Source organism: Molossus molossus, unplaced genomic scaffold (genome assembly GCF_014108415.1).
Source record: "Molossus molossus isolate mMolMol1 unplaced genomic scaffold, mMolMol1.p scaffold_m16_p_4, whole genome shotgun sequence".
Classification (NCBI taxonomy): Eukaryota; Metazoa; Chordata; class Mammalia; order Chiroptera; family Molossidae; genus Molossus; species Molossus molossus.
Genome location: NW_023425377.1, coordinates 78941279 through 78956543, shown reverse-complemented (window position 1 = coordinate 78956543; position 15265 = coordinate 78941279). Strand labels below are relative to the sequence as shown.

At 51.4% G+C, this 15265-nt stretch overlaps 1 protein-coding gene across 1 annotated transcript in view; it reads right to left on the bottom strand.

Moving 5' to 3' along the window:
* The window catches only part of ZFR2 (zinc finger RNA binding protein 2), a 29328-nt gene that overhangs the window by 7897 nt on the left and 6166 nt on the right, over positions 1-15265 (bottom strand). The window contains exons 6-13 of the mRNA XM_036282238.1: positions 14518-14703; positions 13433-13646; positions 11752-11912; positions 10569-10688; positions 8624-8763; positions 7386-7515; positions 6587-6777; positions 896-1067 (exon numbers count right to left, since the gene is read on the bottom strand). Coding sequence (XP_036138131.1) covers positions 896-1067; positions 6587-6777; positions 7386-7515; positions 8624-8763; positions 10569-10688; positions 11752-11912; positions 13433-13646; positions 14518-14703 — 1314 coding nt within the window. The remainder of the gene's footprint in view (positions 1-895; positions 1068-6586; positions 6778-7385; positions 7516-8623; positions 8764-10568; positions 10689-11751; positions 11913-13432; positions 13647-14517; positions 14704-15265) is intronic.

The following is a 15265-nucleotide window of genomic DNA, read 5'->3' as shown; positions in this document are numbered from 1 at the left end:
CCCTTCCAGGTGTGTGGAGCGGTGTGTGTACAGGGGATTTATTTTGTGCAGCCTCAGTGGTAATCCTGGGAGCAACCTAAATGTCCTTTGTCAGGACACGTACCTCCCACTGTCCGGTTAGACATGGCTCCCTCCTCCCTGAGTGCTCTCTCCGTGGCATCAGGCTTCCTCACTGGAGATGAACTAAAGTTAGCTTGCTGATGTGTGTTCATCTCTCCCGACCAGAGTGGGAGCCGGGGTGCCCTGTGTCTGCCGCCAGTGCTCACTAAGCCACTAGGAGAAGCGATGCAGAATTTTCCCAGGAACAGCGCCAGACACAGCAGCAAAAAACTGCCCTGGGAGCTGACTGTTTTAACCTAAGATGATCAACTTAAATCCTGACCTGCTCTTACTGCCTCCCCTCCCCCACCCCAGTTAACATGAGAAAAATACTATGACAACGACGGAGCAACTGCTCTCGCAGAGAAAGTCCAGTCCACCTCCCACAGTCCTCAAAATGGGTTTCCATCCTGCCTCGAGACTTTAAAGGCTCCTTCCTCTGCTCTCCACTGAGTCTCATGATCAGCACGGCGGTAAACGTTTCCCACGCCATCACCGTGTCACCATGTATCCCTTTAAATGGCTGGTCACCGTTCTCACGGTGGGATATGTACATTTTCTGAATTTTACCCTGATCTTACTTTAAATAGGAACCCTGAAGTTTCCACCTCTTTCTCCTTGCAACTGTTTATAAAAACAAACTGGTCTGTATCTAATAATGATGAGTTCTCTTGTTTCTTAAAATCCTGTGGATGCAAAGTCATCCCTGTCAGGGAGCCTAAGGTGCTCTTGAGAGGGCTGGCAGCCCCCCACCCCTCACCCCCATCCCCACACCACCGGGAGGTAACCACATTACCAGGAGCTGCTGGGGCAGCTGCTTGGTGACCATCTGCAACAGGGTGTGGGTGGGCTTCTGGGAGCAGAGCAGGATCAGCTGCACGGTCCTGTCTCCCCGAAGGAGGAGGCCTTTTGCCAGGAGGCCGACCCTCATCACCCCTTTCAGGATCCGAGCAGAGGGGCTGACACCACTGTGAAGACAAACCCACAAATGCAACTATGAGAAGAGGAGTCGGGGAGAAAGGGAGCATGTGGCCCTGCCCTGGGTCTGAAAATATCAGCAGCTTGCTGGGCCCTCTGTGCCTCAGCTTCCTCATCTGTGAAATGGGCCCTTTCTGAGTCCCGTTTCTCAGAGTGCACTTGACAAAAGGAGACATGAGGAGATAAATCTGAGAAAAGCGTTGGGAACCACATAGGTATATTACATGTGCTCAGTAAGGGCTGGTAGTTGTTACTATTTCCTGGTAAACTGCATTCTGAAAAAGGCCAATGATGACATCCCCAGTGACACCTGGTCCTCAGCCAGTGGGTGCCACCCTGGTCAGCCTTTGGGTTCGGGCACCTTCTAAGCCGTCTCTGGCTTCACCCCAATCTTGACCCTTGGCAAGCAGGCCCATCCATGTGCTCAGGCCACAGCGTCCTAAGGGAGATCCCTCTGCAGCCTCACCTCTCTGCAGATCAGGGCCAGCTTTCTGCAGTGTGAATCTGATCATCGCTCTGCCCTGCATCTAACCTCCCAGCACTGGCCCTCCGCAGGATGGGGACACCTGAGCTTATTTGCTGGCCTGAGGCCCCCAGCCTGACTTGCTAGGCCTTCTTACCACCATCCTCTCCCACCACTCCCTCTTGGGCCTCTTGGGCCTTATGTTCTAGTCCAGTGATTTTCAACCTTAAAAAAATTTTTTTTTTCCTTTATTGGTTTTAGAGAGAAAGGAAGGGGGAGAGAGAGAGAAACATCGATGAGAGAGAATGTCGATTGGCCGACTCCTGCATGCCCCCCCAGTGGGGATCAAGCTCACAACCCTGATGAGGAATTGAACCCGTGACCTCTTGGTGCATGGGTTGAAGCTCAATCACTGAGCCACACCAACTGGGCTCAACCTTTTTCATCTCATGGCACATATTACTAAAATTCTACAGCACACCAAAAAACATTTTTTGCTGATCTGACAAAAAAAGGTATAATTTTGATTGATTTACAAAAAGATAAATAATAGTAATTATCTATCCTTTTAGCTCCAGAACAACTTTTTTTTTTTTTTAATTAGGTGCCTATACTTATATATAAGGATTTCTGCTACCAAAAATTAACCAATTGCCCTGGTTGGGTGGCTCAGTTGGTTGGAGCATAGATCTGCACGCCAAAAGGTTTCAGGTTTGACTCCAAGTCAGGGTACAAACCTAGGTGGCAGGTTTGATCCTTACATGAGGCACATGTGGGAGGCAACCAATCCATGTTTCTGTCTCACATCGATGTTTCTCTCTCTCTTTCTACAATCGATAAGCACATATCCTCTAGTGAGGATTAAAAACAAAACAATACAAAAATAAATAAACCAATCAGATGCAACCTTATTATGCAACATGACCAATAAGATGCAATTCTATTATATGACCTATATATTTATGGTTCAAGACAGGACATTCACACGGGAAGACTGTTGTTGTGTTGGCTGTTGTCATTTTTGTTATCTGACAATCTAAGAAAAAAGAGGTCAGTGCCCTCAACTAAATAGTCAGGTGTTGCATGTTTTTTTATTTTGTTTTGTTTTTTCCTTTATTGATTTTGGAAAGAGAGGGAGAGAGAGATAGAAACATTGATGAGAGAGAATATCGATCAACCGCCTTCTGCATGCCCCCCACTGGGGATTGGGCCCACAACCTGGGCACGTGTCCTGACCAGGAATGAAATCAGTGACCTCTTGAAGCATGGGTCGATGCTCAACCACTGAGCCACAATAGCCGAACAGGTGTTGCATGTTTTAAAAATTCTTGAGGTACTTGGCTGAAAATCACTGCCCCAGCCCGAAGCTCCTTCCTATGTCCCTCCAGACCCACTGGGCTCGCTCCTCTCCTCCAGTTCCCAGGACTGGTGCCTGAGGTACCCTCACGTGACTAATCTCTAGATAAATGTCCGTGCTGTGCTACAGAAGCTGCCACTCTCTCCTGCCACTCCCTAATCACCACTTTGTTTTCTTTGTGACATTTCTAGAAATAGGAGATAACTTTTTTACTTAAAAAAAAAAAAAAGTTTATATATTCCTATCCATTTGGGGGCCACAGAACTCTGGAGCCCAAAGTATGAGGGGACCTGGCTCTGGAGGCTGCTGGCAAAATCTAGACCAGCAACATCTGGATTAGGGAGCAAGGATCAGACTCTGCAACTGAGACTCATAAAGACAGAAAAAGCAGAAAACAGGGAGTGGGGGGGAACCTTCAGATATACAGATTTACAGGTTTGTCAGCCAATTTGAATCCCAATTCACACCAAATATAGAAAGAAAAACAAACCCCGGAAAACCAAAAAAAACACGTTATGATATCTATGGGACAACTGGAAATTTCAACACTGACTAGATATTTGATGATGTTAAATAATTACTGTTAATGAGGTATCACCTCACACCTGTCAGAATGGCCACCATCAACAAATCATCAAACAACAAGTGTTGGCGAGGGTGTGGAGGAAAGGGGACTCTAGTGCACTGCTGGTGGGAATGCAGACTGGTACAGCCGCTATGGAAAACAATATGGTGTTACCTCAAAAAATTAAAAATTGAATTGCCATTTGATCCAGTGAACCCATTTCTAGGAATATACCCTAAGAAGCCTGAAACACCAATCAGAAAGAATATATGTACCCCCATTTTTATAGCAGCACTATTTACAATAGCTAAGATCTGGAAACAGCCTAAGTGTCCATCAGTAGATGAATGGATAAAAAAGTTGTGGTAGCCCTGGCTGGTTTGGCTCAGCGGTTAGAGCGTCGGCCTGCCGTCCAGAGAGACCTGGGTTTGGTTCCCGCTAAGGGCTTGTACCTCGGTTGCAGTTTGTCCCCAGCCCTGGTTGGTCGTGCGGGTGGCAGCCACTCAGTGTGTCCCTTTCATGTCAATGTTTCTTTCTCTCTCTCCCTCCCACTCTATCTGAACAAAAAATGGAAAAAAAATGTCCTTGGGTGAGGATTAAAAAAAAAAATTGTGGTACATATACACAATGGAGTACTACGCAGCTGTAAGAAAGAAAGATCTCTTATCCTTTTTTTTTTTTATCCTCACTTGAGGACATTTTTCCATTTTTTGTTCAAGTAGAGTGGGAGGGAGAGAGAAAGAGAAACATCAATGTGAAAGAGACACATCGAGTGGCTGCCACTCGCACGACCAACCAGGGCCGGGGACAAACTGCAACCGAGGTACGTGCCCTAGTGGGAACCGAACCCAGGTATCTCTGGACCGCAGGCTGAAGCTCTAACCGCTGAGCCAAACCGGCCAGGGCAGATCTCTTATCCTTTGAGACGACATGGAGGGACCTGGAAAGTATTATCTTAAGTGAAACAAGCCAAGCAGAGAAAGACAAATATCACATGATCTCACTTATTTCTGGAATATAATGAACATAACAGTCTGAGGAATTGGGTAGACCCAGAGACATTGAAGTAGGGTACAGACTGACAACCCTCAGTAGAGGGGGTGGTGGGGGAAGAAAAGATATAAACCACAGAACTTATATGCATGTATGCATAACCAATGGACATGGACAACAAAGCCGGATATGGGGTAAAGGGTATAGGGAGGAGGGTGTCAATGGGGAAAAAAAGGAGAACCATCCATAACAAAAATAAATTGATAAAAAATTTAAAAAAGAATTACTGTTAATTTTAAAAGGTGTGACAGTGGCATTATGGTTTTGTTAAATAAAGAAGAGAGTCCTTATTATTTAGAGATAGGTACTTACTAAATCCTTGGCAAAGGAACAGTATGCTGTCTGATAGGATTTCCTTTTAACCTCTATGGAGGGGGCAGGGAGGAAGGGCCAGAGATCAAGTGAAATCCCATGAGCTAGTCATGGTTTAGTAATGGCCACATGGTGCTCATTATAATTTTACTCTTCCATCCACTTTGGTGTATGTTTGAGAATTTCCATAATAAAAGTTTAAAAACCCAAACACTGAGATGCTCTTTGCAACAGTTAAATAAATAATGGAACATTCACAGGATGGTTTATTATGTCTCCATTAAAAAAATCACATTTCCGAGTTTTTGAAAACTATTGTAAAGGCCCCCGGGACCTCCTGCCTTGACACATGCCAGAGTTGCTTCCATGTACACACCGGGGGGACCAGGGAAGGGTCCTAGGACCCTCTCTGTACTATTTTGAGTCCATAATTGTTTCAAAATAAAAAGTTAAAGAACACATTAGAAAAGTAAAACCAGTGTACAGGGGAAAAACTGGCGGGAACTTCAAAGCATTAAGTGAGGTGGAATTTTTTTGTTCAGAAAACATGGGTGGAGATTTAAAGGAGGGCACCCTTTCTGTCGGCTGCTGCCTCTGGGCAGCGGCCCTGCACTCGGCCCGGAGGCCGCAGGCCCTGGCCTCTGGGATCAGGGCTGCAGGTGGTGTCAACCTCCCAGGACCATCTTCCCTGGACCTGTGAGCAAACACAAAGCCCCAGGCAAACCTCAGAGTGAGGATGGCTCCACCTTTCCAAAGACCAGCCCGGTCAGACTTTGCTGTGTTGTGGTCTGGCTTCAGGAGAGCTGAAAAACATTTCCCTGCCCCCTTGTTTTCCCTCCCAGGCAGTGAAGAAGGTTTACTTTCCCAAGTAGATGCAGCACAGAGGGGCACTGGGAGGTTCGAATGCTGAAGCTGAGGCCAAGTTCATACTGTCTGACACTTTGTTACTCACAGTGGCACATGGTCTTTCCTAGGAAGCAAACACCACAGTGAAAAGGAACTAAAGTGGAATCGGCCAGACGCAAAAGGACAAGTACTGCATGATTCCACCTACGTGAAACGTCCAGAACAGGCCAAGCCACAGAGAGAGAAAGTTCAATGCCGGTGCCAGGGGCTGGGGCAGGGGGCGGGAATTAAACGGGGACAGATTTTGTTTTAGATGATGAAAACATTCTAGAAATGGATAAGCGGCGGGTGATGGTTGCACAACCTTGTGAATGTACTTAGTGCCACTGTAAAAAAAAGAAAAGAAAATGAAAAGCCACCTAGAGAGAAAGGACTTGGAAAAGCTAACTCTCTCTTGGATTATTTCAACATGAAATGACTCCTTACAGGGCACAGGGACTTTTCTGTCCCCCATGGTCACAGGGCCTTGCACGGTGACTCAGACGGGCACTGAGTGGCAGCCTGTAGGAGGAGAGGTCAGAGCAGAATCGCATTTATCTCCATTTTGTAGATGAACAAACAGAGGGGGTTCATGTTTTGTGAACTATGTTTCCAGATGCACCTTTGGTCAGAAAAGTAAATTCTGGTATGGAGAACAATAGCTCTCTAAACTGGGACTAAAATTCCTTTGAATCTTGGGGCTCCAGCCCTAAAACTAGAGACTCAGTCAATGAATTTACCACCGGGGGCTGGAAACTCAGAGCCAATCAGAGGAGGAGCTGCCTCTGCCCCTCCTGGCAGCCACTCCCTGTGGGAACCCCCACCTCCTCCAGGTGGCCCCCTGGGCCTGGGGTAAAGAGGGTGATCTCATTACCTATGCTCACCGCCCTCCTGCTCCGAGCCCCTGGACTTCTCTTCCGCCAGTCTGTCGGACACCAGCTTCAGGGCGCGTTCCGAGTGGGACACAGCCTTCTGCACAGCCAGGAGCTCCTCCTCCGTGGGGTAGATGGTGGCATGCTTGCACAAGACGTGGCGGTCATCACTGGACTCCCGTCGCTGTGTGGGCTTCGAGAAAACGTGCACAAGTTATTGTGGGCTGAGAGGTCCCAGACCTGGCGGGCAGGGGACAGGGGGAGTGTCGGCTCCGCAGAGATGCAGCACACGCAGCGGGAGGACATGCAAGGGTGGAGCCAGGCTGAGGAATGATGGGGACCTACTGGTGGTGACCCAGTGAGGACCCCACAGCCTCCCCTGATGGCTGTAGGAAGGTCAGGGCTGAGGGGGCCCAGGGGGCTCCCCTGTACTGACACTGTTACATTTCCAAGCCAGAGGCTTTTCGGCCAGTTCAGTGGGCCTGTTCCCTCAGCAAGGTGCAAATCAAGGTTCCCATCCAATCACAGCCTGCGCAGACAGACGGACGGACACCTGAGGATCCCCAAGAGATGTGACAACAGGGGCCTCAGGAAACTAAACGGACCACTGTGGTGGGCATTGGGGCAGGGGCCTGGAGCTCCCATTGGTGACCAGTGATGAGAGGTGGGCACCCCACAGGGCTCTTGGTACAAAGTCCTAATCCTCATCCCTGGAAGATTCAGGTCTTCCGGTGAGGATGTGAGGAAGTGCCACACACCGCGGTGCCAGTGCCACCGGAGGCATTTCAGCACGAGACCTACCAGAGCCGAGGTGGTGGGCACCCCCGGGCTGCTCATGAGGGGAGGAGGGGCCTGGTCGGGAGGTGAGTGTCCCGGGTGTTCATCCTGGGCCTGCGGCTTTTCCATCCTCCTCCTGCACAGGTCGTAATGCCTGTGGGACAGCAAGAAAACAAGGAGCTGTCAGCAGCTGCAGGACCCTGGGCTTGTCACATCAGAGCCAGCAGTGTATGGAAGCCATATGGCTCCTGCTGCCTGGTCCTTGGGCTGAGCAAGGCTGAGGCTCCAGGACCACTGAGGAGATGAAGCAGCTAATGGGGCCCCATAAGAGCCCACAAAGGGGTTCTGTACAAACGCTTGCCACATGCCAAGGAGACTAAGTCTCAAAGGGCCTAGAGTAACTGCTACGGAGGGAGGAGTCGGCCTACGTGGCCACAGCCCCCAAGTCTGTCCTGGGCCTCATTCTCCAGCTCAGATGCTGCTTTGGATCTTCTGTGAATTGGATATGCATCACAAAATGCTTTGGAATTGCTCCAGAGCAGTGGTTCTCAACCTTCCTAATGCCCCGGCCCTTTAATCCATACAGTTCCTCATGTTGTATGTGGGCGTATCTGCATGTGGGCGACCCGCCTGGAGACCGATAGAGGAGCGGTGTCTCTGTTCCTAAGACCATCAGAAATATGTGTTTTCTGATGGTCTTAGGCGACCCCTGTGAAAGGGTCGTTTGACCCCCAAAGGGGTCACGACCCACAGGTTGAGAATTGCTCTAGAGGGTGAAGGGGGATGATGATAAATGTGTGGGCGTTTGGGAAACATCAGGGGTCAGACATAGGAGGTCAGAGGACACCAGGGTTCACCGGGGATCTGGGAACACAAGGACACAGGAGGTCAGGGAACACTAGGAGTTGAGGGACATGGGGACGACAGGGCTTCCCTGTGAATTAGGCCAGAGAGTGCCAGCCCCTTGGTTATCAGGACCATGCCATCCCTGGTTCACTAGGTGGCTCGCACTAGCTAAGGCAGATCGTTAGAGTGACGGGTGCACAAGGGCCCGGCTAGCTCTAAAATTCTCCATGTCCCCACAGGGGCTGTGTCCCTGCCAACCTTGCAGGTCATGAGCACCTGAGTTCTCAGGCCTGGAAGGGAGAGCGAATGTCCACCCAACTCCGATGAGGGAGCAAGCGAACAAGCACGGGCATTTGGTTCTCAAAGGTGCCCTGAGGGCAGAGGGCAGTCAGGGGTGGGAAGGAAGGGACCCGCGCCTCATCTCCGCATGCCGGCGCCTTAGCTCCTCCAGCTGTTTCCTGGCCAGCTGCTTCTGCTTCCTCTTCCTCTCCTCCAGGAGCTTCCAGGCTCTGTTGCTGAGCTTGATGGAGATCGGAAGGTCAGGATCGACTTTCTTCTGGAAAAGAAATGAAGGGCTGTAGGATCGGAGACCATCACTTAGACAAGAACGTCGCGGTGTCTCAGGGACGCAGAGACAGGCCCCGTGACTGTCACCCTTCTGTATTTAGACAACAGTGGGCTTCAACCTCCCAGAGTCTTAACACTCCTTGTCCCCAAAAGCACTGGCAGGAAAGGGAACTGGCATGGGGGACAGAACAACTGACATGCAGAATAACAGACACAATAGTGAAAGCAGAACCCTGTCTCCGTATCTGAGAGAGGAGCCAGAGGCGTAGTGACACCGCTGGCGAATAACTGACCATCACTGAACAGTCACTGTGAGGTCAACAAAAACACTCGTTTCCAATAAAATAATTCAGGGAACATCATTTGTGTGAAATCCAGCAATATATAATTGCAACTGGCATGGCTAATTCATTTGCTGAACTTGGTTTTTAGCCCTTAATTTCTTCATTCAGAAAGTGTTGTGTTGTCTAAGGATTATTAATTGGCAGAAACAATCCAAGTATCCATCGATGGGAGAACGGATACACAAGGTGTGTCCATCTACACACTGGAATATTACTCAGCCACAAAAAGGAAGGAAGCTTTGACTCTCTCCAGCGTGGAAGGAACTTGAACATACGATGCTCAGCGAGAGAAGCCAGACACAAAAGGCCACACAGTGTGGGAGTCCATTGGCGTGAAATGTCCACAACAGGCAAATCCACAGGAACAAAGTGGGTTCGTGGTTTTTAAACAGGACTTAAGGTTGGGAATGAGGACTGGCTGCTAATGGGAATGGGCTCTTTTGGGAGTGATGAGAATGTTCTGGAATTAGAGAGAGGTGATGGTTGCACAACTCTGTGAATACAGTAAATGCCATTCAACTGTGCAGTTTCTGAGGGTAAATTGTATGGTGTGTGGATGACATCTCAATGAAACTGCTAAAAAGAGAGGAAACACCTAGAAGCCATTGTTTATCACCCTGAGGAGAGTTACATACGTGCTTTGCACAAGCAAGCATACTACAGGCCTGACAGGCATGTTTAAACACACACATGTGCACGTGTGCCCTATGGTTGAGCCCAGGGTGCTGCAGGGCCCATGGGAGCTCCTTGGCCACACAAAGCCACCCCTTGGGTGGGAAAGGGAACCCCTGCTTGTGCTGGGAGGCCCTTGGCATTGGAGGTGCCAGGCTCCCTGAAGATGGCTCCGCTGGACAGCTGGACACCCCCTGCAGCAGCGGCCCCTCCAGTCACCTCTGGCCACCAGAGCCCCGGCCTCTCTCCAGCTCACAGACTCAGCCCTGCGCCAGTGCTCACATGCTTCCCGTGGTGACAGTTCAGACAAGGCACAGCACTCCCATCTCAGCTAGCACACACCAGCTTGCAGGGCAGAGGCCCAGGAAAAGAAAAACGTGTGGCAGGTGTGGACAAACTGACACTGAGTGTCTGGGGAAAATGAGTGATGTCTGTGTGTCCTGTTTTGTGTGCACAGCTACGATCTGACTGTGTGCTTGAGAACCTCCTCTGGCAACAGGCGGGAGCAGATGTTTACAACTAAACACTCATCTGCAAGAGATGAAATCAACTGGCAAATACAATCGTGTTTTCTGCTCTGTCCGCCAGGCAGAGGGAAACACAGGCCTGGATGCTGCTTGAGAGGCCCAGGGGGCGCGGAGCAACTGTCAGAGCTCCAACTTGCACAGGAAAACATGCATTTGAAGACATGGACCCAGATGTAGAAATCATGGTTCTTACACACATGCATGCCCGCACATGCCTCAACCCTGAGCTAACTGAGACCCTGCCGGCGCACCTTGTACTGCAGCCGGTGCCGCCGCCCCCGCACGTGCATGTCCCTGGCGTTAGCGTCGTTGAAGCTGCACTCGCACAGCTTGCAGTGGAATCGGATCACTTTGCCCTCGCTGTTGCACACCTGAGACACAAAGCTCAGCTAAGCATCGGCCCCTGGGGAAGGACACCTCCCTCCACCCTCTGAGGACACTGGGCCTTCCTGGGTGGCCCAGAGGAGTGACAGCAAAGCCTTCAGTGCCAGCGTCCTGGCTTCCTGTCTGCTGAGCTATTCCAAAGGACAGCTTTCAGAGGAGCCAATACGCCCTCCCATGCTGAGCCCACCTCTACCACCATCCGGTGCCTTTTCTCCTCCCTCTGGCTCAGCCACCTCTGGCTCAGGCCCTGCCCTGTGGCACTCCTGCCTTTGCCCATCATGTGCCCTTCTCTGTTTGCTGCAGCTTTTGTGGACCTCATCTCCTTCTCTGTGAAATGACCAGGTCTGCCGTGCAGAAGTCCTAGCTAAGTGTGGTTACTTCGCATAGGACAAAACAAGATGCTGAACTGGTTGAGTAAAAACACAAAAATGAAAAGAAATGCTGCTGTTCGCACTTCCTTTCAGCCACATGCAGTCTTTGGACGAATTCAGGGAGGCTGGGAACTATGGGAATAGCCCGAAGAAGCTTCAGAATTTGAGTTCTAGAACGCCGTTTAAACAGGCCTGTGGGGCCACTGCTCAGGCTCTGGGCAATGGCCATGCAGGGTGCATGCCGGCTCCTAATGTCCCTTGAATCACGGACCTTGGGATGATGTGGTCACCTAGCTTTCTAGGCACCAATTTCTTTTCCCACCCTCCTTCCCACAGAAAAAGGGGCTGCTCACCAAGAAATGCCTCCACCTGCCTCAGGCCTTCCTTCTAAGATCTGAAACCCAGCCCAGCTGGTGTGGCTCAGTGGTTGAGCGTCGACCCATGCACCAACGGGTTGCTGGTTCGATTCCCGGTCAGGGCACATGCCCAGGCTAAGATCTGAAACTCAGTGCCTACACCTTCCAGCAAGTTCTGGATGACTTAGTAAGGTACGCCCGGGGATGGTTGTGTAAATGTGACATGGAGAACTAAGTTGAGGGCAAAAACCTGACCCTGGCAAGGCCCTTGTCCACCCAGAGGTGGAGAAGGGCACACACCAATTGCCCAAGGGTGAAATTACCTCTTGCACGTAGCCTGGGCCCACCGGCTCTGAGTCACAGCAGCTTCCAGAAGCTTCCACAGAGCCTCCTTGGACGGGCAGTTGCCCCGACCGCTCTGATTTCGGGTGTGCCAGTGTCTCCTCTGGGGGTCTGCAGCCCACTGCCTGCAGCTCAGGAGGCCCTGGAAGAACTGTGTCATTAACCTGCTCTGGCCAGAAACCACGGCCAGCCTGCTTCCAGTCGGCCAGTGTGAAGGGGAGAACGCGATGCAAACCCAGGGCTACAGCCTCTTTCATCCCTGCACGACATCAGCCGGTTGGATACAAGGTTCCACAAGACCCCTCCTGTCAGCTTGGGTCACGGCTGAGAGAACAAGGCCCACACAGAGCTTGGTGCCAGTCTGAATGCATCACAGAGGGGCTCTGGCTGTAGGCCCCCGGCTGAGAAACCCCACAGCACAGACTCTGCAGCCCTTCGTTAACTGGCAGTGAGACATCAAGTGGACCAACGGCCATAGGCAACCTGGCCCCATCAGACAAATCCACTGAGTCTCTGGAGGAACAGCTGTTTCTTTGTTGTCAAAACTCCTTTATGGTTTTATCTTCAGTATCATGTGAGTATTCAAAACACAGTGCTACTGATGCTAAAAACAAAATAAACCCCTCCCCCTCCCACAAAAAGCATGGAAGTGAAGAGCAGAGACAGTTGGAGACCTGGGTTCAAATCCTGCCTCCACCATTTATGGGGTGGCCTAGGTCAGGTACTTCCCCTTGCCCCACCTCAGTTCTTCCATCTACAAGTTGGGACCAATGACAAAATCTACTTTAAAGAGTCATAATGGGGCCCTGGCCGGTTTGGCTCAGCAGTTAGAGTGTCGGCCTGCGGTCCGGAGAGACCCGGGTTCGGTTCCCGCTAAGGGCACGTACCTCGGTTGCAGTTTGTCCCCGGCCCTGGTTGGTTGTGCGGGTGGCAGCCACTCGATGTGTCCCTTTCACGTTGATGTTTCTCTCTCTTTCCCTCTCTCTCCCTCCCACTCTATCTGAACAAAAAATGGAAAGATGTCCTCGGGTAAGGATAGGGAAAAAAAAGAAAGAGTCATAATGGGTATATCATGCAATGCACGTGCAGCGGCTGTGGAGTGCCTGACATACAATCCCGGTTACGACCCACTCAGGAAGCGTCACGTGGTAGCCTAGCCATGACTTCCCTCAGGTAACGGTGGATGTGCCCCCCTGAGGGAAGCAGAGCCAGAGGGGGGCTGTGAGGATCCCCACCTACATAACTGTGAGAGCCAAGTTTGTCCACGTGAGCACCGGGCTGTGCCGGGGGCCACCCCCAGCATGTGGGAGGTAGTAGCCTAGGGAATTCTCCAGGCCTAGGGCAGGGCTTCAGAGAACCCCCAGCACCTGGGTCTGTCCCAGGCTCCCTGGGAAGAAATGATGCTGCCATCCCACTGGATCTACCATTCAGGGAAATGGTCTCTTATCAGAGGCCCAGAAGGTATGGATCAGAGCACCTCCTGCCTGGCAGGAATATGAGAGAGAAGGCATGCTCCTCCCCATCCCCGCCCCCATGCATAAGTTAGCCCCTCCGGAGATGTACGCTGGCTCACACACAAGTCAACTGGCCAAACCCTTCTCTGAATCTCCAGTGTGTTGAGTCAGGGGCATGGCGGGAGGGCTGTGAACCGAAGAGACATACCCACGCATGTGGCCTTCGAGGCCAGCTCTGGCCTGCTAAGGGTGCGTATGCTGGAGCCAGCGGGGTCCACAGGCTTGGCAGAGGCCACAGGGGGGCTCTCAGTGGTGAGGGGGCCCAGCTTGCTGGTGCAGGCGGTCTGGGCTGAGCCGGAGTTCCCTGGCACGGGTTCTATGTTGGGGATGGGCTTCCCCAATTTGGTATGCAGCTTGAAGACCTGGAACAGCCCCAGGTTCCCTGGTCAGGGCCAACTGCAGGCCTGATTGACCTTTTTCAAGGGCAGGAAGAACACCTGAGTGGGTGTGGGAGGGCTTGCAACCTGTGGAAGTGAGGATGGGTGGGCCCATCCCAGTCCCCAGGGACCCCACCCACTCCCCAGCTACTAAGCTCTCTCAAGCATCCTCCCTCTGGAAGGGCCTTCCTGAGCTGCCTCCTGCTTCTAGGCCACCACTGGCCATGCACATGCGGGCCCTACAATACAGCAGTACCCGGTGCTGGGTAACACTGACCCCTCCTCCCAGCTCCACTGCCCTGGGCTGAAAGGGTCCCAAGCACCGATTCGGTGCCCACCCCTGATGAGGACACAGAGCGTGTGGACGGATGAGCGAATAGTGCTAAGACATACGTGTGGACATGTCCATAGACGCACGTCTGCGTTCTACAGGAACACACGTACACCTAGGATTTCATCACACCCCATCCTCAATATCCTTGATATTAAAACTTCCCATTTTAATTTTATTTGTTTTTAAAAAACAGGACCCCAAATGGAATACACCATTTGATCTCATCCATGTTCAAACTCTTGTTCATGTAAACATCTAAACATAGCTAATGCCAAGAACAGCTTCTCAGGGGCCTGAGGACAAGCCCTACACTGTTTCATGCTTTTGTCCAGGGGCAGGTAAGACGTTTACAGCTGGGAAGGGTGTCGGCTTCTGAGGAAAGAGGATACATGGGCCCTAAGGGAAAGCTTCCTCTCTTGGGTGGCTGCACCTCTGATGTCATCGGATCCCCCCTGGAGCCCAAGTGTGGGAAGTCAGACGGCTCCCAGGGCTGCCCTGCCTAAGCCCACGTGGGGCTCCTACCTTCTGGTGCCTGGCCCCCCGCACGTGGGCGGCATAGGCTTCTGCCCCAGTGCAGGACACGGCACAAAGTTTGCAGTGCAGCTGCGCCTGCACCCCACACGGGCTGCCTTTGGGCTGGACGCCCATCTTCTCAGCTGCCTTCTTCTTTCTGTGCTTCTGCCCTTCCAGATGCTCACGGTAGGTCTGCTGGCAGAGAGGGGGCAGCCTGAGGGGAGCACAGGCTCCCTGGCATCACCAGGGTGTGCTTGAACCCAAAGGGGAGACACCGGTCCCAGGCCCCACCCCTGCACCCTCAGGCCTCAGAGGTTTGGGCTCTGCTTTATTTAAGCCTAGTCAACAGACTCAGATGCTTGGCTTGAAAGACATCAGCTTCCTTTTTTCTTTTTTTTTCCTTTCTAAATATCAATGAGTTTCTTAAGCCAGAATCCTCAACGAATCACACATTTGTTTTTGAGGGCTCTTGTGAAAGAAAAGTCTGGTGTTTCAGAATCTGACCTCAGAAACCAAGCAAGGACACATACTTCCTTGTTAGAACACGGCTACTACTGCGGGGCTCCACATGAGAGAGGCTACCGTGGATCACAGACCTACTCATCCTGTGTCACTGGCCCACGGTATCTGACTGCATGTGGCAAATGGCACCCCAGACTCCTCCCCTGGAACCTTCAAGATGAAGCAAGCAGCAGCAAACACCGCTCAAGTGGGCGCACCAAACCAGTGCTCTCCGCCTGTGCGATAAAAATTTCTC